This window comes from Pararge aegeria, chromosome 22 (genome assembly GCF_905163445.1).
Source record: "Pararge aegeria chromosome 22, ilParAegt1.1, whole genome shotgun sequence".
Classification (NCBI taxonomy): domain Eukaryota; kingdom Metazoa; phylum Arthropoda; class Insecta; order Lepidoptera; family Nymphalidae; genus Pararge; species Pararge aegeria.
Genome location: NC_053201.1, coordinates 9079726 through 9105671, shown reverse-complemented (window position 1 = coordinate 9105671; position 25946 = coordinate 9079726). Strand labels below are relative to the sequence as shown.

The 25946-nt window shown below is 37.7% G+C and overlaps 1 protein-coding gene across 1 annotated transcript in view; it reads right to left on the bottom strand.

Moving 5' to 3' along the window:
• LOC120633977 (spondin-1-like) overlaps window positions 1-25946 on the bottom strand; it is a 71615-nt gene that overhangs the window by 15514 nt on the left and 30155 nt on the right. Inside the window, exon 2 of the mRNA XM_039904413.1 lies at window positions 587-762. Within this exon, the coding sequence (XP_039760347.1) occupies window positions 587-762 (176 nt within the window). The remainder of the gene's footprint in view (window positions 1-586; window positions 763-25946) is intronic.

Genomic DNA, 25946 nt, shown 5'->3' with positions numbered 1-25946 from the left:
GCTTCTGCATTTATAATATTAGTGGAGAAATAGAGATACAGTAAATGTGTATAGTAGTATATGTTTTCGGCAATGTTTCTTCTACGCACGTTTCGCTCCGAAACCGGAGCATCCTCAGGACTCTGGAGATGTTGACTTTACAATCAATTATTGTTAAGCACTACTTGGCAATGTACCCTCTACGCACGTGTTTGGTGTGGATTATAAGGATTTAAGAAATTATAAATTACACCACACAGATTCTTCTGCTTTTCGCGGAGTATAGCAAATTAAGCTTAATTTTCATAATATATCATGGATTTCCGCAAAGTAACGCCTGCTTCTATCCAATAGGCAGAAATAAACATGGCGAAAGGCCCTTCTGTCCCGGATGGGTTCTGTCATAAAAAGCTTTATTGAGATTCTATGCTCCAGAACATCATGGATTCCCGATGCATCTCAGGCATGCTTAAGAGCCACTGTGATCTAATATGAAATCTTGGTCCGTCAACTAATACTATAAAAAAGGTAATTCATATACATAACATCCCCTGCAAGTTGATTTTCACTCGTGTTAACCAAAGAATGAAATTACAAAAGTACTTACACACATAAGTCTGGGCTAGTCCATATACACTGGAATTCTTCGTGTCTATAGTTAAACGAAAATAGCTTTTTTCACTCGGTGTCAACACTTTCGCTTGACGCGGAGTCTGGTCACATACTCCCTGCAGCCCCGATGCCACAGACAGGGTGAGGAGTAATATTGCAAGTTTAATATACCTGCGGTACAGAGCGAAAGATATATACACCCACCACGCTGCTTAAATGCTAATTGGCGGGTTTTAACGATTAGAATCGCACGATACTGCTAATAGTCGTTGTGACGTCTTAACGTACTCTTCGGGGCACGGTGGTGCACAGCGATTATTTTAGAACTCTGGGCTTGGTACTATAAGTTTTTAGCTTAACCTAGGGGTTGACACAATATCTAAGGATTCGCCATCAAACTTACTAACACCTATACAAGGCAGTTATATTATATAATTAAATTGTTATATAATATAACTGAATAAGATTACAGTTTTAATATTTTAAAGCGCCTGCAATAATTGTAATAGCAAAACTACATAACTACGAAACAGAGGAATAATTTTCTGTAATAAAATAAAATTAATGCTGTTAGCACAGCCGACAACACAACCAGTTAGTATTTTAGATTTCTAATTAGGATAACCGTGCAGTAGTAAACAGAAATAATGCAGTATCCTACATTCATTGTATTTAAACAGCAAGTAATATTCATTTATAATCTGTATCCCATTATTATTTCTGTTGCGTTGTATAGCGGGTTGTTGGTTTTTATGGCAACACTACTTCTATTTTACTGTTCAGTTTGCTGTTCGTATACTCTGAGATGGTGTATGCTCAGGTAATAATCTGTTCGGTTTTTATTTTTTTAGTCAGGGCACAGAACACGTTCTTTGAATTGCCGACCTGTGTATATCAACCTGAGGCGTTGGTGTTAGGACTCATGTGCCTGTGAAATAAAATTGTAGGTAATTCCCCACACGAGCTGTGTCACAAAAAGCTCTAGTACTACTGCCGTTTGGTAACTGTAACGTGCTTGTTATGAATTACTAAATTGTACAAAAATATTTTCTAATGATAATGTGAGATACGTGGTTGAAATACCATCAACACGTACAGAGCGTTTTGCTTCTTCCTTTCTGATCCGCACCGCAAAGGCCTGGAATGCCCTCCCATCTTCCGTCTTCCCCGATACCTATAATCTGGGTACCTTCAAATCCAGAGTGAATAGGCATCTTCTAGGCAAGCGCGCTTCATCTTAGGCTGCATCATCACTTACCATCAGGTGTGATTGCAGTCAAGCACTTGTCTATATATTAAAAAAAAAAAAAAAAATAACAAAAAGAACACCCGGTTAAGTTTGTTGTGGGCTTCTTCTTAGACCAAGGCGCGTTTGGAACCCTCGGAGCTTTAGTTTTAAGTTTACGATTGTAGTTATCGCCATCACTACTCACTGCTATGTACACATTTTGTATATAATCAATACATCAAAAGTGTTCTATCTATGTGCCTATTTGAATAAAGAAATATTTGACTTTTACTTTATTTGACTTTAAATCGTAAGATCCCTTTGACTCAAATTCTACTGAATATAAATTTACTCGTATTTCAGTACGTTAATCGGGGTTATTGGGTATCGAGTCTTTTAAACCTGATTAATGCAATGAATGTGTTCCCTCTGCTAGCCGTAGGTCTAAAGAACCTTTTTCATTTCGTTAGGCATTCCTTCCTAGGTTCATAAGGTTTTTTTGCCCTGAAAAAAGGGCTGAAGGTGTTGAAAACTGATAATTGAAATTATAATCTCTGCAGTGATGAGAATTTCCTGAAACCCAATAAGTTTCAGCCCATCACGGGAGTCGAACCCAGGGCATTGTGATCCGTAGTCGAACCTCAAGAACAACGAACTTAAGTTACAATTATTCGGCAGACCGTGAAGAAAAGTCCAGTAACAGAATTAATAAAGAACTTCTTTTCATCTTGTATCTCCTTAACTCAGCTGATAGTGGAAGATTATGTCGTAGGCACTAACATAGAAATACTGTCACGTAAGAAAATGCGCTATGCCCCGTCCATGCGCGAGGTTCGGTTCCGCCCGGCATAGTTCGGATATTTTCGTCAAGCGCTGTTTGTATTTACTACATCGTGCGTAGTTATTTGACTTTTTTCTGATGGTCAGAGTAGAGCTAACTTCGTTACTGAAGGAGATCTCCCGACCGCTCACGCTTATTTCTCATTGTTTATAGTCAATATGTATGTAGTTAAAAAAAACAGTACTGGAATGTCCACTGTAAAGTAGACTTTATACGCGACATTACACGCCTTTGAGAACATTGTGGAGAACTCTCAGGCGTGCAAGTTTGCTCATGTTTTCCTTCACAATTAAAGCAAGTGATTTTTAATTGCAAAGGTACATTGAAATTGTAGTTAACAGAGAAATATTTTATTAATAAAAAATAAAATTCACACTCACATGGTATTTGTATACGAACATCGGTTTGTAAATATGTCTACCAACTATCTCCCTGGGATCGTGAGATAAAATCTCACCACACACTTTCAAACACTTTATGTTGGGGCCAAAAATTTTAATGGTATCTTCAAACACAAACACTTTAGCGCAAACTTAGGTACTAGAATGTGCAGATTGAATTCGGCTGAATCTATTAGGTTAACCTAGCATCAACTAAACTGTGTTCGTTGAATACGAAGGAACGTCCGTTTGGATGGATGCCAAGTTGGTCCGCTCCAGAAAAGAATTGGGCACGTTTCGCATGGGATGGAAAGCTGTATCGTAATCCATACTAATATTATAAATGCGAACATGGGTTTGTTTGTTTGTTTGTCCTGACTTTGCAGCCTAACGAAGCAACCGATTAACTTGATTTTTGGGATAGGGTTTGGGTTAACACATATTTATAGAAAACTGCAAATAAGAGTCAACGATTCTTATTTGTTTGTTTGTACGTGTATAAAATGTGCTCACGTTCCGCGTTCGGAACCAAAACATATTATACCTATTGAGGTTGTTAAGTTAATAGTTTTAAATGTTGTCGCAATTGCAGTGACTTATTTGTTAAAAGCTTATCATTATAGGTATACTAGGTACATAAGTGCGCTATTCTAAATAACAACAAATATTAGCTTATGTAAGCAAAACAAGAAAGTTAATTCTTCATTAGGAGGTTGTAGGATTTACGAATTAAATTTTAACACGTTATGTGTATATTAATTAATACACAACATAACACTGCGTAGATTGGATTGGTTATCCTGTCAGATACCGAAATGATCATCTTAGGTATATTTTGCTCTATACACTTGGGTCAGCAGGATCCAGAGCATCTTTAGGAGAAATTGACATTGGAATTGGTATCTGCCATCCTTATTAAATTCATTTACTGTCAACTAAGACAAACGCAGTTGGAGGCATCTGCTCACTCTTTTGTTGCTCTAACTATATCACCAAACAAATATAATGAGAAGTGAGCGTGTTATGCCTTCGACTGCATTTGTTAACACTGTCAAGTAAGATTATTGAAAACCAAAACAAAATATTAAAAATAAAATCTATCAAATTAAAATTTTTATCTATTCTATCTTTTTAGTTCTTCGCAGCAGACGACACAGGTATTTTTGTTTTTTTTTTTTAATTTTTTTAAAGATTTAGTTCCAACCAGTTTTTTTAAGTATTGTTACCGTGAATGTGAGAACTCCACACATCAAAGTGTTTTCAACTTCTCTAATTGTTATAACCTAAATCCCGAGATTTTATTCCACGGTATTATTAGAGTTAAAATGTATTATCTACCTATGCTTATAATGAAACTGTAACTAGAAAATTCCGTGCACAAATATATTTTTTAAATTTTAATGGGAGGAATCTTAACCATCGATATGCAACCCAGAACAAATTATTATTTAATTTTTGTCTGTCTGTCTGATTGCCTGTGTAAATGCAATCTGATATACTTATACTAGATATTTAGTCTATTTTTTCCTAAGGGGTAGGTGATAAATGATCGGGATGCTGTACCAGATTACCTCCACGTGATGCATCCTGGGCATCGTTCAGTAACTTACCTGATAACGCATCGATAGGTTACCGAACGATGGCAAAAACCTGGTAGGAGGGGGACTGTTCTGTTCTGAGCGTAGAACAAGTTATGGGTATGGCGGCGTGTACTGCTTGGCAGCTGAGATAATCGGATACGGACTAAAAACTTCGTCACCGCCAGCCTGCTGTGGGATGCCTTGATATCGTGTGGTTACCAGCGGGACTGATAGTCTTGCCTTAACCGGCCGGACTGTGACCGGAAGAAAACCTCTCTAAAAACCACCCCGAATCCCAAATCATCAAGGCATCTCCGGAAACAGAAACATTGTAAGTTTTGGGAATTTGGTCGCTTAGGCCGTAGCTAGTTACCAGATTACCGTCAAAGAGGTGCTTCTAAGCGATTTAACGCTCCGGTTCGATGGCGCACAGAAACTGATTAGGGCCATACGCCGAACAGGTTAGCCCGTTACAATCTTAAACTGCATCATCACTTACCAAAATGTGAGATTGCAGTCAAGGTTTTTTTTTAGAGGTGCTAAATTAAAGAGAGGTGGAGTTGCATTACCTGTTTTTTACAAATACCTTAAGGAATTCTAATGTATTTCTATATCTGATTTTGAAATGAAAAAATATATACTACTAGAGTGGAAAAGTCCGCTATCGTTCTTTAGTTCCTCATTGTCAAACACAAAATCTCACAGGTACGCTTTAATACAATATGAAAACACGATGAAAATACCAAACCCGCATAGAATTGTCTGTTGTCGCAGGTTATATATAAGCTTAATCTAAAATTGTGTCGCAGTGTGCAACCGACTTTAGCATCTAATAATGCATGATACTGTGAAATTAACTTCCGGAATACATTAACGGAACTATAATTGTGAATGCATATTTAATATGGAATCTATTCGCGCTCTATCTCAAATTGTAATCATGTTATCGCACCGGATCCCGGCATTAAAATAACCCCGTTGACTAGAGGATATGATTTATCAGTGGTTAAGAAAATACTAATGAATATGTCAGGTTCAATAGAGCTAGAGCCCAGACAGTGCTGCCAGTTAAAAGTAACACTGCATCCCTAACTAGTCGATATACCGCGAACGCGTACGACGCGCTTCGCATCTTCGTTTCTGATCCGCACCGCTAGGATCTGAAATGCTCTTCGAGCTTCCATTTTCTCCAGTTCCTACAATATGAGTACCTTCAAATCAAGAGTGAATAGGCATATTCTAGGCAAGCTCGCTCCACCCTAGGCTGCATCATCGCTTACCATCAGGTGTGATTGTATTCAAGCGCTCGTCTATAAACATAAAAAAACACATGAATATATTTTCGTTATAAATGAATTAATGCAAACGTTAAATTGTCTATGATTTTTATGAGAACTGCCTCTTCAGAGATTATGTTTTAAACATATGTTCTCTCCGTCTCTCCGTCCGGGCTATCAAACTAATCTACCCTCGCGTGCACTTCTTACATGCACAAAAGCACTGCATATTTGACGGCCGATTGGCGCAGTCATGATCATGTTCATCACACAAACATTTTCCAATTGTGGGAATTGAACCCATGACCTTGGTCTCAGAAAGCAGAGTCGCTGCCCACTGCGCCAATCGCACGTGTTTACGCACGTTTCGTTCCGAAACCATGTGAGTTTTGTGTGTGTGTTGTGTGACCTGTAAATTCTCCAATTTGGCTCCGAAACAAGAGCATCCTCATGAATGAATTACTTAACAATGAATCATTGTTAACAATTATTATTATTCGTTACTTATTACCTTAACAATTATTCATTGTAACAAAATCTCCTAGGGATGCTCTGGTTTCGGAGCGAAAATGGAGAACTCACAGTTTACCGGTTACAAACTTTAACTACATCATCATTTTCCGCCAGATGAGTCTGCACGGGCTAACCTGTCGTAGAATCTTGCTTCTATCCAATCCAATCGGCTGTATAACTATAATAATCGTGAATGTACATTTAATATGGAATTTATTCGCGCGATATCTTAAATTGTAATCATGTTGCCGTAACGTATCCCGCATCCGAACCCTATGGGCTAGTGCATGTTATTTATCTGTGGTTAAGGATATACTCATGAATATATCGGGCTCAAAATGCTAGACCCCAGAGCAGAAAATAATAATGCGTTTTAAGGTTTGTAATTTTGTTTTAAGTAAAATTCTTTAGAATTGTTGTGATTTGAAACTCAATGAAACGAAAATGCGTCATAAGTAAGAAAGAAAACTCATAAATTTAAGGGAGAGAACACTTTTTTTTTCTATTTTAGTTACCATGGAAACTGTACAATATGTAGATAAAGTAACAAACGTATAAATGTATAGGAGAGAATGGGATAGAATGCATTACATTTTTTGTTACCTACGAGTATTTTGGTTACTATGGAATAATAATATTTAAAAATAATTTTAAGCTTAGTAAAAACTAATGCCCCTTACATTAAGAATTGTTAACAATTATTAATTTTAAAGTCAACATCCCCGAGGATGCTCCGGTTTCGGAGCGTAACGTGCGTAAAATTACCGAAGATCTGTTTGGTGTGGAGTATAAGGATTGAAGAAATTATAAATTACACCATACAGATTCTCTTGCTTTTCACGGAGTATAGCAAATTAAGCTTAATTTTCATAATATATTATGGAAACCGCAAAGTAACGCCTGCTTCTATCCAATACTCCTGATACGTCTCAATCTCTTGTCGAAAAATTTCAGATGTTTCACTTAGTAATGCGTGAATAAATTTCACTGGATTTAAATTATTTGCTTGCGAGCAAGGTGACCACGTGATGTTGATCTGCTAAAATAGTATTTGCTATATTTGACTGGATATAAACTATATCACTAGAAGGAGAGAAACGTTTTGTATGAATGAATTGTATGAATCTACATCATCTAATGAATAAACATGAGTGCTCTGCGGCGGTCTGCCAATCCCTATTTGGTTCGCCAAATAAACATCTAGTGTACGACCAAATGACCACAGACTATTCATATTTCAGCATACGTAAATATCGTTTGTGTTCGATTTCTAAGGCGCAGGTTACACGTAGGTACGTAGGAAGCTAATGACGAAACCTTTATACGAAATTTAGTGGTAATACGTACAAAGGAACGTGACGCGGGCATCTTGGTAGCCTATGAAGAATATGTGGAGCCTTCGCTCCAAACAAACTGTACCAACCGCATCTTATATACTCACACCACATTTAGGAAAATAATGGACGGATAGAGAGAAACACAACAACTGGAGTAGAATACAAAAGGCGGCCTTATCGCTTAAAAGCGATCTCTGCCAGGCAACCTTAGGATTAGGACAACAAGAGCGAGAACAAATAGGTGGTGCAAAAATATTATAAACCTACATTCAAATAACTACATAGGAATACATAAACAAAATATATATATATATATATATATATAAAATAAATAAAAAAATCTTAAACTTATAAATATTATGATAAGCTATATTAATGAATAGATGGAAAAAAATAAAAACCAGTCGTCTTATTGCGCAAGATAATAAGATTTGACAGATTTTTTAAACATATCAAGCGATTTTGCCTGTCGTATGTTCGTAGGGAGAGCATTCCACAATTCGATAGCCTGCAATGTGAAGGAAAGCTTAAAAAACTTAATCTTGTGGAATATCATGCTCAGTGTCAGCATACGACATGATCTTAAGTAAAAATAATTGGTTGTCTGTAAAGTCGGCTTACTGACGATAGTTGAACGTGACAACGTCGTAAGAAAATACTGATGGAATGGTTGCATTTTTCAAAAGAAAATTTTAAATTTATTTGTTTGATAGATATTATCGTTGCTATAAACAATTGACACCACATTCACTTTTCACTCTAATTCATCCTTGCCGAAAACATGTAATGTATTATTGTATAGAAGCTGTCCACGCGGACGCATCGCTCACTCAAGTAGGAGAGAGACAGATGTCGAACGCGGAGGCCGACTGTGCCTCTTTGTCGCTCGTTCCGCTCTCTCGCTTGCACTTCAAGCCTTGAATAAAACGCCTCAGAGCGAGGTAACGCCGCATACGTCATGTTTTTTCGTGCGTGCAGCCGGCTCCATCGAATTATAAGACGTTGTCACGTCAAAAAAAGTTTTTTTTTTTATAGAGAATTTGATGAAAAATCATATGGGCTATGATGGAACGTGTAAAAGCATCGCCTATGAACAGAGCAACACGTCGCAGGACATGCAAGGAACTCATCCTGCAAAGTTTTGCCCTGTGCCCATCAAACTGAGACGTAGATGCGAAGCCTCATGTGTCCGTAATTCCACCGGCACCCACGCCCTTCAGAACGGAACACAGCATTGCAATAATGCTGCTTAGTGTTAGAAATAAGCATGGCTGTCACTGAAAGCTCTACCTCTATAGGCAGTTCTCAAAGATCTCGGGCTTCTATACAAGTAGCTCTGGGGCAGTTATGATCCTTACAACTAGCCTAGTTGCCAAAAATTTGAGCGTTTAGTTTCTCTTAAAACTCAGCTCCAAAACAAATATAAAATCGGTTCTCAATGAGAAACAATTGGAGGATTTTAAAACGAAGGCGCGGGCAGCAGCCTTGTGTAAAAAAAATAAAATATATCTAGAGGGTTTTATAAATAAACGGTCGTGAAATGATTGCGATAGACATCTTTACCGAAGGCCCACGCGAGCGGAATCAAGGATATAATCTATTTGCCCGTGGATAATTTTATTTGCCACGCCGTAAACATGTTCGTGCCTAATTTCTATCAGATTTCCCAATAAATAAATCTTTTATGCATGGGCTCCAACCTTTTTCGGTAAGTAGACACAAATACCTATCACTCAGTGTACCTACGTGTATTTTTTTCTGCGTGATCGCTATTACATCTGTGAACGGATCATCGTCATTACACTAATCCGCTAAGGCTAAAGTCCTGTTTTCTATGATTATTATTTAAGGCAGATGGATTTGTGGTTAGAGAAAAATCATCGTTGACAGAGCAACACTTCGTAAGGGATGCATGAAACACGTCCTTTTTTTTATATAGAGAAAATGCCTGACGCATACCACTCCGTTGGGGAAACGGAGTAGTTATGTGGGACTTGCACCCACTAAAAACTCTGTGTGTCCCTCGATAGACCTGTAAGTGAGAGCACGGGGTTCACTTGCGTATTCACCGCACTCTCGCCAAGGTTTTCACCCCCCAGTGCATGGCGGGTCCTATCATCAATGGCCTGATCGCTGCCAAATCCTCCAGAGCGGCGTGCGCTACACGGCACGCCACCTTCTTAGGCCTGTCATTAGTTGGGTGACAAACTTCCCCTTTAATTCGCCACTCGCGGGCCTACAACTCATGGAGGCCGGAGGTCATTGGTTGCTCTCCGGCGCCCGGTTCGTCTCCTGCGAGAGGGGGGTGTTGATGTCCTTTCTCTGTCTCGCCCCGCTGCCTCCTTTGCGGACATCACCTCCTCGCAAAAAGAGGCAGCAGTATATGGAACACGTCCTACAGTGCAGCCCTGTGTCAATAAATCTGAGGCGTAGGTCCCACCTGGATGCCAGGATTTCATCGTCCGCTGTAGTAGATTTTTTCTCCCACGCACATGCAAATTGTGGAACTGGAAATTTCTTGCTTTGTAAGATTTATTGGTTTATTAATTAACTTAGGAAAACCAACCGCAAATAATAAAATGTCTAAAAATATTTTACTAATTAATAAGGTTATAACCAAATACCCTATTGCGTGTACGTAATAAAAATTTATATTATTTTTTTGCATTCAAATTGTCAGCTTTCTTTTTATCAGCTAGTACATAAAGATTAATTTATTTACTATAAATTATACTATCAATTTCCGATTACCAGATTTTAAAACTACTAGATACGCCACTAGAAAATCTTCCAATCGACCGTGAAAGGCAACGTCGCTTGGCGAGTCTGTTCAGCAAATCCCGTTGGATATTAACCCAGTGCTCAGGAAACGAACCTTGCTATGTGATAGCTGATGAATATATAAGGATTATTAATTTGATTATAAGAAGGTGAGTCTTACATTTATTACCGATTTTAAGTTTTAGATTATTAAGTGTATAGCGACTTTATAAGATGTCGATAACCCAAAACCATGCTGTTCCTCATGTCATACTAGGGCGCGTTTGAAACCTTCATAGCTTTAGCTTTAGTTAATTACTATTGAAAAAAGTTAACCCCGTTCAAATCACAACCCACTTCATCGTGCGTGGTGACTAAAGGAATATAAATTAGAACGTGCAGCAACGTGCTCTGTGGTGACGCGAGATCAGAACCCAGTTCAGATCACCACCCCGCCACTTCACGTGGTTCTCGTACGAAGCGACTAAGGGAATATAACGAGGAACGGGCAACACACTCCTCTGTGTTTCTAGTACCATGTACTGCGATTTCCAACACGTCTGCCAAGCACGGCTAGCATGGGCAGGAGACAATTATAGCCCCGGGGAAAGGATAAGAATTTATCTTCTCCCACAGCTTTTTCAACTCCTAGAGCACTGGCGCACAAGTGGAAATGATATGACGGCCGATTGGCGCAGTTTGCAGCGAACCTGCTTTCTAACCCTGCATCCAAGGCCGTGGGTACGATCCCCACAGCTGGAAAATGTTTGTGTGATGAGCATGAATGTTTTCAGTGTCCGGGTATATGTATGTATGTTCTAAGTATTTTTGTGTATATCTTCTTCTATCTATCTATCTATATATATAAAAGAGAAAGTGTGTGGGTATGTTCCGTATAGGCTCCGAAACGGCTTAACCGATTTCAATGAAACTTTCAGAAAATCTCCGGATTAACCTGGCGAGTAATCCTGTGAAGTTTGGTGACGATCGGAGCACTCCTATTTTTGAACTGTCAAATACAGCTTTTATTTACTATGATGATATTCTATTGTTTGGTGTACATGGGTGTAGATAATGATCTTCACCCGCTCGAGAAGAGAATGGAAGAGAATGAATACGGGGAGAAATAAATGATTTAATATATTATGAGACTTAAATTAAAAATTTAATGATGTAAGTTTATTGTTTAAATAAAATAAAGCAAAATCTAGCCCGGCGAAGCGGGCTGGGTACGCTGGTTTTTCATAAAAATATTAAACAGTCATCTTAGTACTCATAACACAAGCTACGCTTACTTTGGGGCTAGATGGCGATGTGCATAATAAATTACGTATTGATAAACGATAAACAACCCTAATCTCATTTGGAGGTAGGTTAGATGCCCTTCGTTATTATTCGTGTCATGAATTGTTAATCTTAAATCATAATCCTTTATGAAGCCCTAGTACTCGTATATAATAATACCTAATTATATATATTTTTGCATTATTCTTGTACTGGTTGGCTGCATCATCACCTACCACCTGATGAGATTGCAGTCATACCCCCTAATCAGATTCTGCACGACATCGCACCGGGAGTCTAAATCGCTTAGCGGCACGTCGCGTAGCGGCCTCGGATCTGACGAGACTAGAGAAAATTCAGAAATAATAAATTCCCAAATTTCGAATTCGAAATCGATTTCGGAAATTACGGACCTAAATTCACAGCGCTCACCGTTGCGCCAGAGAGGTCGTCTAGAAGTATAACAAGATGGGCCGTCGCGATTCCATTATGGTCCTCAGCGTCTGGCACATAATGTCCCACTACTGAGTAAAGGTATCCTCTCTCACGGGAGACAGGTATTGAGAACTTCTACGCGGATATGCATAGCTTAGTGAGACATAGTTCCGAAAGGACCGGAATTACTTAATTCTTAAAGTTACAAGCATTTTTAATGAAAGCAATCAAAATATATATATTTTTTTAATTACTCTATTCATGTTATAGTGTAGTGCGTAGTGATGGGTCATAGATACCAAATAAATAAATAAATAAAAATAATTCGCGTTAACGGTGAAGGAAAATCTGCACGCCTTATTTACCATAACGTTCTCCAAGGCGTGTGAAGTCAACCAATCCGCAGTTAGCCATCGTGGTGGACTATAAAGCTTTGACCAATTCTCGTTCTATATCGTTCGTTTTATATCTAAAAGGAATGCAAGACAAATGTTCGTTAGACACTAAGTAGCTGCAAAATAGTATAAGTAACATTTATGCAGAGTACAGACGGAGGAATATAAAATTAAACTTTCATTAGTAAATTAAACAATTCAAACTAAATTTATGTAAACAAGCAAAAATTTAAAGCTGTACTGTTCAGCTGTGCAGTTCTTCTACACTTGCAGTCTGTGGACAAACTACACGCAGCGGAGTTACAAGCGCATCAGCAATGTTTTCGGAGCCTCACGTGGACGACTGCTACGCAGCTACGCGCAAACGCGCTGCGTCCATGTGAGCAGCACTGACGTCCTCCTCAGTACATTTTCTTCAGCTAGACAGTCCTCTCTCTCTGGAAAACTTGGAACTGTGCTCATGTTATCGCTAGGGGGCGCAAGTAAAATAGTTTTAAGGATTCGTGATCGGAACTAACATAGGTCTGAGTTAATATTGTTACTTACAAATATGGAATTTTATTCTGCAACAATTTTAATTTATTATTATTATTAAAATGTAAAGTAATAGAGTAATATAAATAAATATATATTAGAAGGACACAAAGTTCAAAAATGATGATAAAATTATTGTTCCTATCTGCAATTAAATAGAATAAAAAAACAATGTGAAGAAGTGATCTATATGAACGCTTCATAAGTGCCTGTGATAGGCCTACATGAATAAAGAAATTTTGAATTTGAATTTATATTTATAAAAACAGAAACGAGCTTTGACAACGGTATAAAAACGGCACAAAAAAAACATTATCGTTCTGTGAGGAGAGCAAAGTTAAAAACTTCTGTAGTGGGATTATAATGGGTTTATAATAATAAAATATAACCTTTTAGCATGAAACAAGTTTGCGCGTAGGTCTGTCGGTGCGACGTAGTCGTTCCCTTGACGACGTCGGGCTTCTTCGAGCGACGTCAAAAGGAAATCCGTCCATCCACCCAGCATAAAGTATACCCGTGAATTTTTATTCATATTCAAATAGGATCGCTCCAAATCTTTATACGCATGGGTTATGCATGGTCCATGGTTTATTTAACATGGCAGTTTGATATGTAATAATGAGTAACGACTGAGACACCGGGAGGTATCTTTGCATCGTTAGTCTATACAGGACTGAAGTGTATCGATAATGAACTCGTATTAATCTTAAAAAGTTCAAAGTTTGTATTAAACGTAAGCTTATACAAAAGTCCTATTATAGTATAAAGGACTACGTAATCGATAAAAAAGTTTGGGTGTAAATTATTCCTCTAACCAGTCTTCTAATAATTTAAAATGACATTGTGAGATGGTGATAACAAAAAAAAAAAAAACACCAGGCTAAGTTTGTTGTGGGCTTCTTCTTACACCAGGACGCGTTTGGAACCCTCGTAGCTTTAGTTTTAAGTTTGCGAATGTGGTTATCGCCATCATCTCACTACCGTGTAATTCTTATGTACGCATAAACGCAAAAGTGCCACCTATCTAGGGCTATATATTCTAGGGCCGGGCCTACTTGAACAAAGATATTTTTGACTTTTTTTTTTAAATCAAAATCTTCTTAGTCGTGCACTCTTGGCAGAGTGGTCGTGGCTGCTGAGATGAATTTCATGGCGCTAGACATCATTGGATTGCACGGCTTCCCGCGCGAGTCTTCTTCACTTCCAAAATACCCACATATAAATCAAAATACCCACCGGCAAAATGTCATTGGCTGTCGATCAAATATAATTTTATTTATTACCAGCAGATTTGTTTTCATCAAATCTAATCAATTTAATAGAATATCTGGGACATATCAAGTTATAGTTATCAAAAGGTAAATTATTTAACCACTTTTTAAAATTACTGTAACGTACATATATCTATGTATGTTACATACAATATATGTGTAGAGTAGAGCTTTTTTTACCAATAAACACTTTATAAGCGACTAGCTGTTGCCCGCGACTTCGTCTGCGTTTGATTTTGTTTTTTATTTAATGCATTCAATTCAGTTGTCTAAAAAAATTTAAAGTATTTAGTATCACTAAGCCTTAAATGAGGGGTTTGCCGCTGTCCGCTGAGGAGTTCTGTCCTCTATCTGCAACCACATTCAGATCCACACAAAGTTTGGGCAAAATTAAACAAATATTATTGCAGATTTAAATAATTATTTTTGTACCTTTATAGTACAAAAATAATTATTTAAATCTGTTATAATTTGTCGGAGTTATGGTTTAAAATCGTTAACACTTTCATACCCTCTCCCAAAGGAACCGAGCTTAATGTCGGGATAAAAAGTATCCTATATTACTTCTAACACTTCCAAGAATATGTTTACAAAGTTTCATGTGGATCGGTTAAGTAGTTTTTGCGTGAAAGCGTAACAAACAAACTTACAATGACATTTATAATATTAGTTGGGATAGAGATAGGGATGGTTTAAAACTTACCAGGTTGCCTTCACACGCTTTTGAGAACATTATAGAGAACTCTCAAGCATGCAGATTAAAGACTAAGTTAATTATTTAAAACTAGAATACTATTAATGTCATATTTGAAGTTATTATAAAATTCATAAATATTATAAAATGTATTGTTAACTAAAAATGCATAGCATTATTTTTAAAATTAATTAAATTATTTTCTCTTATGATCTTTGGTAACTTATTGTATGTTTGTATAGCCTTCACCTAAAACCTACAATTATCCCTACAACGTTCAAATAAATTCTCATTGTTTCTTAAAAATAGAACAAGTTCAAATAATGATGAATGAATGATGGGACTGTTCAAACGCACATAAATTAATTGGAATTTTAGAGGTGCCGTGTTAGGATTCGACAAACACCCCCCCCCCCCTCGAAGTAAAGTCTAAGTCCTCACCACTATGCTATCACTTTTTACATCTATGAAATAGAAAAAAAACACCTAATAGAAACGCAATAAAATTCTGCTCATTATCAGCTGTCAAAGATGTGTTAACACATTTAAATACTTCAGCTTTATGAGTGTATTGTTATTAATTAGTAACCCACAAACAAATGAGCAATTGATATATAATTCAACACTAAACGATGGCTAAACCCCTCACGCGTACTGCGATGGAAAACATGTGACCACAGTATGAATACGAAATGATTGTAACCGAAATGTAAACATGTACCCATTTTACGAACTAGTAATGTTTTGGTGTTAAGCTAACAACTGTATTTTTAACAAATAATTTACATGAGTACTTTTACTATAGTATTAATTGACGGGCAACCAGCACGGCTAGTATGGGCGAGAGACAATTATATCTCCGGGGAAAGGATATAGGTGCATCTTTTCCCACAGCTTTATAAACTCTCAGAGTACTGACGCACAAGCGGAAATAATATATGTGTAATAATAAACGGAATTAAACTTTTCCTATTCAATGTTCCCGTGCTTTTTAGGTGATGGACACGAGGAATTATATTCCTTGTCAGGGGATATAATCGGGGGACATATTTTTTATCTACAACCCGGCTAGCATGGGCAATTATCTCCCCGGGGAAAGGATAAACATTTAACTTCTCCCACAGCTTATCAACTCTCAGAGCATTGGCGCACAAGTGGAAATATTATCCAAATAAAATATATGGGTAATACTAAATATAAATAGGGGATAAACTTCTCCTATTCCATGTTCCCGTGCTTTAGCTGGTGAACACGTAAGTTATATCCCTTGTCAGGGGATATAATCGGGGGATACAATCGGGGGATAATTTTTACTCCCTGTGCTATTCTGCTGAGATAGTACTTGAAAAATATATTTTAGTGAAAACTTTTGTAGCGGATGCCAGCACACACCTTAAAATTTAAAAAAATAAAAAAAATGTTTTAAAAGTTTTTAGATTACGAAACTTTCCTATTTTACGATAGTTAATTGAAAATATATGATTACTATTTTGAAGACCATGTAAATAAAATCGTAATTTTATACAACTTCTCTTCTGAAGACCTCCCTAGCGCAGCGGTGAGCGCTGTGGTTTCAAGTTGGAGGACCCGGGTTCGATTCCCGGGCGGGGCCATTTGGGAATGTTAATTTTGTTCAGCTTGTAGGTGACTATAAAACAGATGTTAACAATTATTTGAATTCTATACACCAAAATGTATATTTTTAATGCATTGTATTTTGGTGATAAAAGCTTTGTGGTGATTGCTAAATGATCGGCGATTCGCTATTTGTTTGGCCAATATATAAACTTGTGGTTCTTGGCCGTACGACCACAAACTATTCATATTACTGGGTACATACATTTGCGGTGAAAGCCTAGCGGTTAGGATTTTGCTTCTCTTTTAGGTGGACCGAGCTAGATCCCGGCTCGGAATATTAAATTTTCCTAGTTATGAGCGTTCTAATTAATTTTATCACTTAATTCAACGTTAAAGAAAAACATCGTTAAGAAACCTGAATGCTAGACAGTTCTCCAGAAATACCTATTCAGAAGAATTCTGTTTAAATAATCGGCACTCAGCCAGTGTTGTTGACTACGGCCTTAACACTTCTCATTCTGAGAGCAGATCCGTGCCCTGTAGTGAGAAGCTTATGGTTTTAAAAACAAGAAGATGAGACGTATATTAGCATACTAGGTATATACCTAGCATATATATACATATTATATCTTACCATCGCATCGTTTTCTGTCGTTTCTCGTCTCTATGTTATCCTAGCATCGAAATACTTAGAACGAGTTTTTCGTTTCGAGACATGTCGTCGCCAATATCACAAACCGTCGCTAAAAGCGATTTGCGTTTACTTATCTCATACGCATGGCTGGTTTGGGTTTGGAACGCCCTCCCAAGATTGAATCCTGATTCTTTGAATCTCGGTACCTTCAAAAGTGAATAAGCATCTTCTAATGAATAGGCAAGTTCTTGCAATCATAAACCATATCTTAAATTCGAATAAAAATTTTGGAATAAAATACTATTGTTTCATTACGTTCAAACGGGAGAACGTAGGGGACTCGTAAACTGACACTTGACAGATGAAAATAATATCAATTCGGTTTTTTTAATAACCTTAAATCCCTTCGAAGAATAAAAATATATGTTAATACATACACAAAATACCACACCTTGTGGCAAGAACCATAGAAATAAGGTTATATGAGTTGCTTAGTGAACATTGATTGGTGGAAAGTAAATACCTAGGGATCTTCTTTGATTACTTTGAGCAAATAATTTAGGCACGTTTTTTAAAAAAATATTATAAAATGCACATAGCCCCAAAGTAAACGTAGCTTGTGTTATAAACACTAAGATGACTGATGAATATTTTTAGGAATAATATAAATACTTAAATATACAGATAAACACCCAGACACAAAACATTCATGTTAATCACACGAACATTTTCCAGTTGTGAGAATCGAACACACGGCATTGGACTCACAAAGCAGGGCCCACTGCGGCAATCGGCCGTCATAAAGACATTGCCTTGCCCGTCGTTAGTGAAAACTGGCGTAAGACAGGTATTAACAACGTGTTTATATTTATGCCGTGTGGTCACGTCAGATCAGAATACACTTGCCACCAAACCTCCTCTGCCCGCAAGTGTTGTACGAGGCGACTAAGGAAACATAACAAAGAACGGGCAGCAGCGTTCTCTGTGCTACTACTACTGCTACTGCGGTCACCAACCCGTCTGCCCAGCGTGGTGACTTCTTCTTCTTCTCTCTGGGCAGTTTCCGCACGTAAGCACTTCGCTTGTTGTACGGCGAAATTTCCCATTGTTGCTCGCTACTCCAGCCATCCAAGCTCATTCCAGAATCCTAGCCTACCGCCCAGGTTCCTAAGAACTTCCGGGATAGTGGCTGGTGATCTCAGGTAGATCTCTCGTTGCTCTGTAACGCCCGTGCACTCCAGCATCGCGTGCATAGGTGTCTCACCTGCATACATGCTCTGCAAAGAGGGCTGTCGGTGACACCTACAATGGAAAGATGTCTGTTTAAGGAGCTATGCCCTGTTATGAGTCCCACCATCTTCCTAAGGGATAACGGGAAAACCCTCCCATTGGAAGAAGCTTTTAGACCAGCAGTGGCCTGTTATAGGCTATATGATCTGATGATATTTATTCAAGCGACAAGACCGCCTTTGCGCATTTTATATATATTTTTTTGTTTTAGTTATTTTTGATTTTTTTTAATTTGTCCAATTATTATTTAACTCTTTATTTGTACACCACTATGGAGTTAGGAAAAAAAAAATAGAAATACAAAGACGTAAGCACTTCGCAGTAGTTTTGTAAATACTGCGAAGTGCTACACTTTGTAGAATACAAAAGGCGGCCTTATCGCTTAATAGCGATAGTGCAATAAAGACTTTATCTAACTATCTATCTGTGTAGAAGTTTTATGAGACAGTGGAGGCACTGCAAAATAAACTAAATAAATTGTCAATAGTTCAAAATATGGAAGTTGAACCCATCCTTTCGGATTGCATTAATCTTTATGTAAGCATGTATCTAAATTTTAAAGCTAACATAAGTTCGCGAAGCATAGTGAGACTGCTATTAAATTTTAATTTATATTCATTACGCTTATAAAAGTTTTAGCTCGGAAGCTTATAAAATATATTCATACATTAGCCCGTGCGAAATTTTCATGTTTTGTTATTCCAAGCTAAATAACATAGCGCTATGTAATATGGTGAGGCTATTAAAAGTTTAGCTGCCATACTAATTTATGCTTGATTAAGTGATTTGTATTCGTATTATTTCTTTATTTTATTATTCTACTGAAGTTCCGTTAGGGAGTATGGTTCTCATACCCCTAATCGGTTTCTACGCGACATCGCACCGGAACACTTAATCTTTTAGCGGCACGTCTTTCCTGGTGGGGTGGTCACTAGCCATGGCAAAACCATTTCAATGTTTGACATCTGCCAGGAGTCCCGTGATGGCTCACAAATTTTTTTTCGGTATGAACAAAATTAAAACTGAATTTTGAATAGGTGTAGAACAAAAGTTGTTAGTTTTAACGCTGCATATATATATATATATATATATATATATATATATGTTAAAAAAGAAAAATTATATCCGAGTTCAAATAACTTCATTTAAAGACAGATTACAGCTCATGCTTATGCATGTCTTATATACTTTCATAAAAAGCTATTTCCACCTTCGTAATTTCAGTTGCGTATGAAATTATGTACAAAACATACGGTAATGTACGTGAAAGCATTGGAAACCACCCTATTTAATGGGAACGGTATTCACCTAGTTTCAACACTCATTGAGGCCAAACTGAAAAGTATTTTACCTAACATCGAAGTTGGGTCATCTATTCCTTTCTTTATTTCACTTTTCAAGGTGTTTAAATAAAAATAGAATACGGAAGCTTTTACGTTTTCTTGCATCTATCGCAGGTGGATGCTTGGTACTTGACTCTTAAGAATACTAATAAAGAACTATATTTGAAGCTAAGCCATTTTATTCTGCTAATAGTTATAGCCCAAGATAGAAGTTTCCTGTAAAAAGTTTCAACGCCTATTCTACATTATGTAAATTAAACTTAATTTGATATACTCCGCGCGAAGCAGGAGAATCTGTATGGTGTAGTTTATAACTTCAATCTTTATACTCCACACGAAACAGACCTTCGGCAATAATAATAATAAAATAAATACACTTTGACAAAACACGCATCGCCATCTTGTCCCAAAGTAAGCGTAGCTTGTGTTATCCTACTAAGATAACTGATGAATATTTTTACAACACCTAGACACTTAAAAAATATTCGACTTTCGATTTCGACTTTCGATTCGATTTCGACTGGCGCAGTCGGCAGCGAGCCTGCTCTCTGAGTTCTAGGCCGTGGGTTCGATTCCCACAATAGGAAAATGTTTGTGTGATGAACATGATCGTTTTTCAGTGTCTGGGTGTTTATCTGTATATTATAAGTATTTATGTGTATTATATTCATAAAAATATTCAACAGCTACTTTAGTACCCATAACACAAGCTACGCTTACTTTGGGGCTAGATTTTTGTTTTAGATTATTATTTTCTATTAGAGGCCTATCTCAACGGGAAGGTTTGGCCAAAACACCACGCTGGGATTGGTGGTCACAGTTGATGTAATAAAAGCACTGGGGAAGCCGCTGCCCGATCTCTGTTATATTCCCTTAGTCGCCTCGTACAACACCTGTGGAAAGAACATTTTACAATAAACTACAGTACGATACAAACTTAAATGCGTGCGTGAAGTTGGCAGACGTGCGCTGTGACCCTCCCCGCTACAACGGACACCCAAAATGTGTGTGGTGCGCAACGTCATGCGCAAACTTCAGGGGCACATTTACGTTTGAATCGTACTGTACAAGTTGATATCTTGGAGATGTCTCTAAAAAAGTTTCAAAGTTTGTATTAAACGAAAGCTTATAGAAAAGTCCTATTATAGTATTAAGGACTACGACAACGATATAAATTCTTGCTCTAACCAGGTTGTTTCTTTAATAGTTTTAATAGACAATGTGAGATGGTGATAGCAAAAAAAAAAGAATAACAACCGGCTAAGTTTTTTGTGTGCTTCTTCTTAGACCAGGGTGCGTTAGGAACCCTCGTAGCTTTAGTTTTAAGTTGACGAATTTAGTAATCGCCATCAAATCACTCCTATGTCATATTTTACATGTAATGTATGCATCAAAAGTACCATCTATGTGCCTATTCGAATAAAGAAAAATTTGACTTTGACTTTGAACAGAGGCAACTGTATTCTGATATGCCGTCACCACACGGTATAAACATGGCTCTAAACTTGTGTCTCTTATGAGAGAGGAACCTTATATAATGTAAGTTGACGGACCAAGCACCCGAACCACCTGATTGTAAGTTGGTAAACCATGGCCGATAAACAAGGCAACAAGGCCTGCAATGAACTCGTCCTGCAACATGTGTCCATAAACCTGAGACGTAGTTGTTAAGCCTCATACGCAAATAGGCATGGCAGAAGTACTCCCCCGGACGAGCCCTTCTACTAAAAGCCCCGAGCAGTAGCTGTTGGGACATAAGTAAGTAAAGAATGAGGGTTCTACCAAACGTACAAAGTCCAATATTAAACAAGTATACACTAAAACCTCGCTACGCTTTGTCAATTACTCAGAAACGTTTATTATTGAACTGCGAAGAAAACTATAACGTTTTGTTATATCAGCCGACAGTATTGCTGTTTGTCTAGATCTAGAACACAGTTTCGCAGTGTAGCAGATTTTACTAAAGGCAATAACTTGAGAGATAGCGCCTGCCGGATACGGGACAGTGCCGCATTAACTCGTGTTTTAAACTTTTCCGATAGTTATTTGTTTGGAATACACAGATGTTATTGTTTACGGAAAACATTAGACTCCTATCCTTCTTGATAGCGGATGAAGTTCGACAAATTCTGGTATCATCATCATCATCAGCCTTCGTCATAATTTACGATTACCGATCCACTAGACCAGGGCACGGGTCTCCCAGAATGAGATGGGTTTAGGCCGTAGTCTACAACGCTAGAGTAAGAATTGGTAGATTGCACACGCCTTTGAGAACATAATAAAAAAACTCGTCGGCGGCCAGGTTTCCTCACAATGTTTTCGTTTAACTTTCACAGATATCTGAGGGCTGTCACAGCTTCTAGGCTTGTAGGCTGTGTCATGACGCAAGCCTAGAAGAAATTTGTTGTTGTTTTGATACATTCTTTTAACTTATGCAAATTTCAATCTAATATTACATGTAATATTTGCATAAGTTAAAAGAATGTATCAAAACACAATTCATAAATCGCGATTACATTGATGAGTTTCTTAATGACTAGGTTGCTTGGAACCAAGCCGTTTCGCTTTCATCTTAAATAAGATAGAACAAAAACGCAGATTTTGTGGTATGATTTTTAAAATTCTGGCTAAGAGCTTAGTAGTTGCGCTACAATCTAGTACGAGTATACATCTATTATAATTTTACACAATTATACCTGTATGTAGCACAATATATAATATAATTCAACTTTCGATCTGAAGATTCCACGTTCGAGTAATGTGTATCGAGTATAGATAGGTTTATTGTGTGTGGATATTCCTAATAGTCGGTTTCCAAAGAGTCACGGATATACAGACTGAGAGACAGACGGATCGGATGGACTTACTAACAACGGAACACTAAAAAAGTATAGGTTAATACACATATTTTTATACGCAATACAGAACCTAGTTTATACCAATTTTTACGACATCCAATGATTTCTGCTTCGTTTGCGTTCGAATGCGCGATACACGTTCGCTAAGTCGTTGAAAGTCCCGTTCAAAGTTTTGATTTCCCCCACTTTATGTCGTCGCTCCGTCAATGTTGCCGCTTCAGTTATTTTATTTTCCTCCACTTTTATTAGAAACTAGCTGTAGTCAGCGATTTTGTCCGCGTTTATTTTGGGTCTTTAAAAATCTGCAAAAATCCCGTACCGTTTCCAGGATGCGGAGAAAATGTATTTTTTGTCGTGGTGGAAAAACTTTATGGCTACCTCTGTCCTGTCTGTCTATGGGCAGGACAGAGGTTCTGTAGAACTCGGTTACCCAAACTAAATACCACCAGGGCATGTCCCTCTCGTTGGCTTTAGTAGACGTCCGGGGAACCCGTTGTATACTTCCCAGACGTCTACCAATCGCCCCAACCGATTGCCAGGGCTACTACGCTAAGGAAGAGTGGATCAGGACAGCTTGACCCCCCTCAGACAGTAGGGCGTCTCATAAAGTGACGGGTAGCTAGCCCAATAACTACCCGCCGCCTACATTTATTTTTTATTTTACCGACATTTTGAAATATAACCATGCAAAATTTCGGTCTAGCCATATAATAATGCTATATTATAAATTCCGCAGTAACTTTACACACAGCGTTTCCGGGGTTAATATGATGTCTATCATCAAATTTCATCAAGATCGGTTCAACAGTTGACGAGTGTCGACCGATTGGCGCAGTGGACAGTGACAATGTTGTCTGAATGGCCGTGGTTCGATTTCCACAACTGGAAAATGTTTGTGCGATAAACATGATGTTTTTCAGTGTCTGGGTGATTGTCGTGGTATATTTAAGGTTTGAAGTTACTGATAATGGAACCTTAATAACAAGTTTGTTTGCAGCTGACTTTTTGTTACACAATAGGTCCAACCAAAAAATGCACCCGAGATTTTTTCGGTTTCTTTCAACCTATGATTACTTCTAAAGATAGGTAGATAGGTATTTTTTATTTTTCATTTATCTTTAAGATAGGTCGACTTGATCGATTGTCCATGGGACAAAAAAAAACATCTGCTCTATTACGCGGGAAAGTAAGTTTCTTTTAGAAGGTATTTTGTTAATAAAATATTATTAAATATACCGTACAATCTTGTCCATTACATTTTCGTTTAATATCTCAATGAAATATTTATAACGTATAACGAAATACTGAATTCACCTCCCTATCTCCCAGTGACCTAGCGCTCAATCCCTAAAGATCAAATAGCTGTCCTAAAATTTTATGTTTCAAACGCAACAAAGATAAGCGTTTATATTTACGAGTGTATTAAACAAGCCTCTTCAGCCCTACTTTATTTATACCTACGCCTTTGGTTTAAATATCTTTGTTTAATTTAGAAAGATCATCATTATTATAATTTCGTTCGATACACATCATTGCAGTCATAGACCTTTAGTACAGATTTCCATCCAATAGTGGCGTGAATACGGGGTTTGGACAGGGTATGTTCTAAGGGGGCAGATTATATAAAACCAAAAAACAATCTCGTGTACGAGCTATGAAAAACTTAAGGGTAGTTACTGTTAAAGTTATAAAAAGTTTACCGTTAAGTTTTTAAATCCCAGAATAGAGATTCTCTCCATTTTATATAATTTACACGCTTAGTGCATACAACTGCCTGTGATTCATGTGTGGGTAGTCCATCTCTTAAATATAGTTCAACGGGTACATACCACGATAATATTTTGGATTTGTCGATATTTCGACCCAGTTGCATGGATCGTGGTCACGATGGGACTGCGTAGGTACGAGATGTCAAGTTGGATGTCACGGGCAGAATCTGACTACCCGCTTTCGTGTTCTTTTTGTCGGTATTTCACGAACTGTTAGAAACACTGCACAGACAACGTCACTTTTAAATTGAGAAGCTGTACGATGCTTTCTTGGTTTGCATAATTCTACCACTGGGTTCCACACACTTGCTTATTTAAAATCGCCCTCACGATTGAAATTTTTGTGCTTCCGAATTTCAATCGCTTCACGAACTAGTCTTGTAATATAATGCTGGTCGGTGGAGAGAACTTTAGGGTCATGTAGCTCTATCCAGTTCTGGGTGCCCCCTTGTAGAATGTGCTCCGCAATCGCTGACTTCTGTGTTTCATTGTCTCTAACCGCCTTTTAGTCCATCTACCAACACTGCCCAGTCTGAAGAGGCCACTCCAGCAACTTGAGACCCCAACGCCTATCGGTTGTCTGAGATGTTTACCCTGTTATCCTGAGCTTCAGAACTCGCTGAGCTATGTTGGTTACTCTGATTTTTACGGATCTCCTTATTTCTGATGTGATCAGTTCAGGATACTCCAAACATAGATTTTTCTATAAACTGTCTGATTCTGATCTTGCTGAACAGACAGACGCATAGTTATATATACAGCTATAATTTTCCCAATCTAGAATTCATCACTGCTCGAGGTCTTAAAGATACGGAACTAAAAATTTATAAATTCGAAAACTCACCACGATAAAAAAGGGTAAGTACCCGCAGTGTTCCTTGTTGTCACCTAACCTAACACACTAAACAAGCTAAAAAACGCGGGAGTCAATGTCAGAATTAGGTCGTGTTAGGTGCTGCTGGCACCGTTTATCGAATCGAGCTGAAAATCATCATAATTTTTTTTTATGGTCAAGTAACAAACGTTAAGGAAGAAAATATATTAACAAAACCATTACAGAACTTTGAGACACCTGCTTCTTTGCCGCACGAGTAAATAATCAGTTTATACCACTATAACCTGTTTTTCTATAGGCGTTAATATTGTGCTTTCATTGTGGAATGAAAAAGGGCTTTCCATGGATTTTTTTTGTTATCGGATCCCTCTGCGGCTCTGCCGAGTCAGTAAGATCACCCCAGGGTATAAAGAGTATTGTATCCTTAAAATAAGTTTTTGAATTACATTTTTATAAGAATCCAAACAAGATATCTTTAAAAACACAAGGAAAATTCGTGCGGAATTACAATACAGA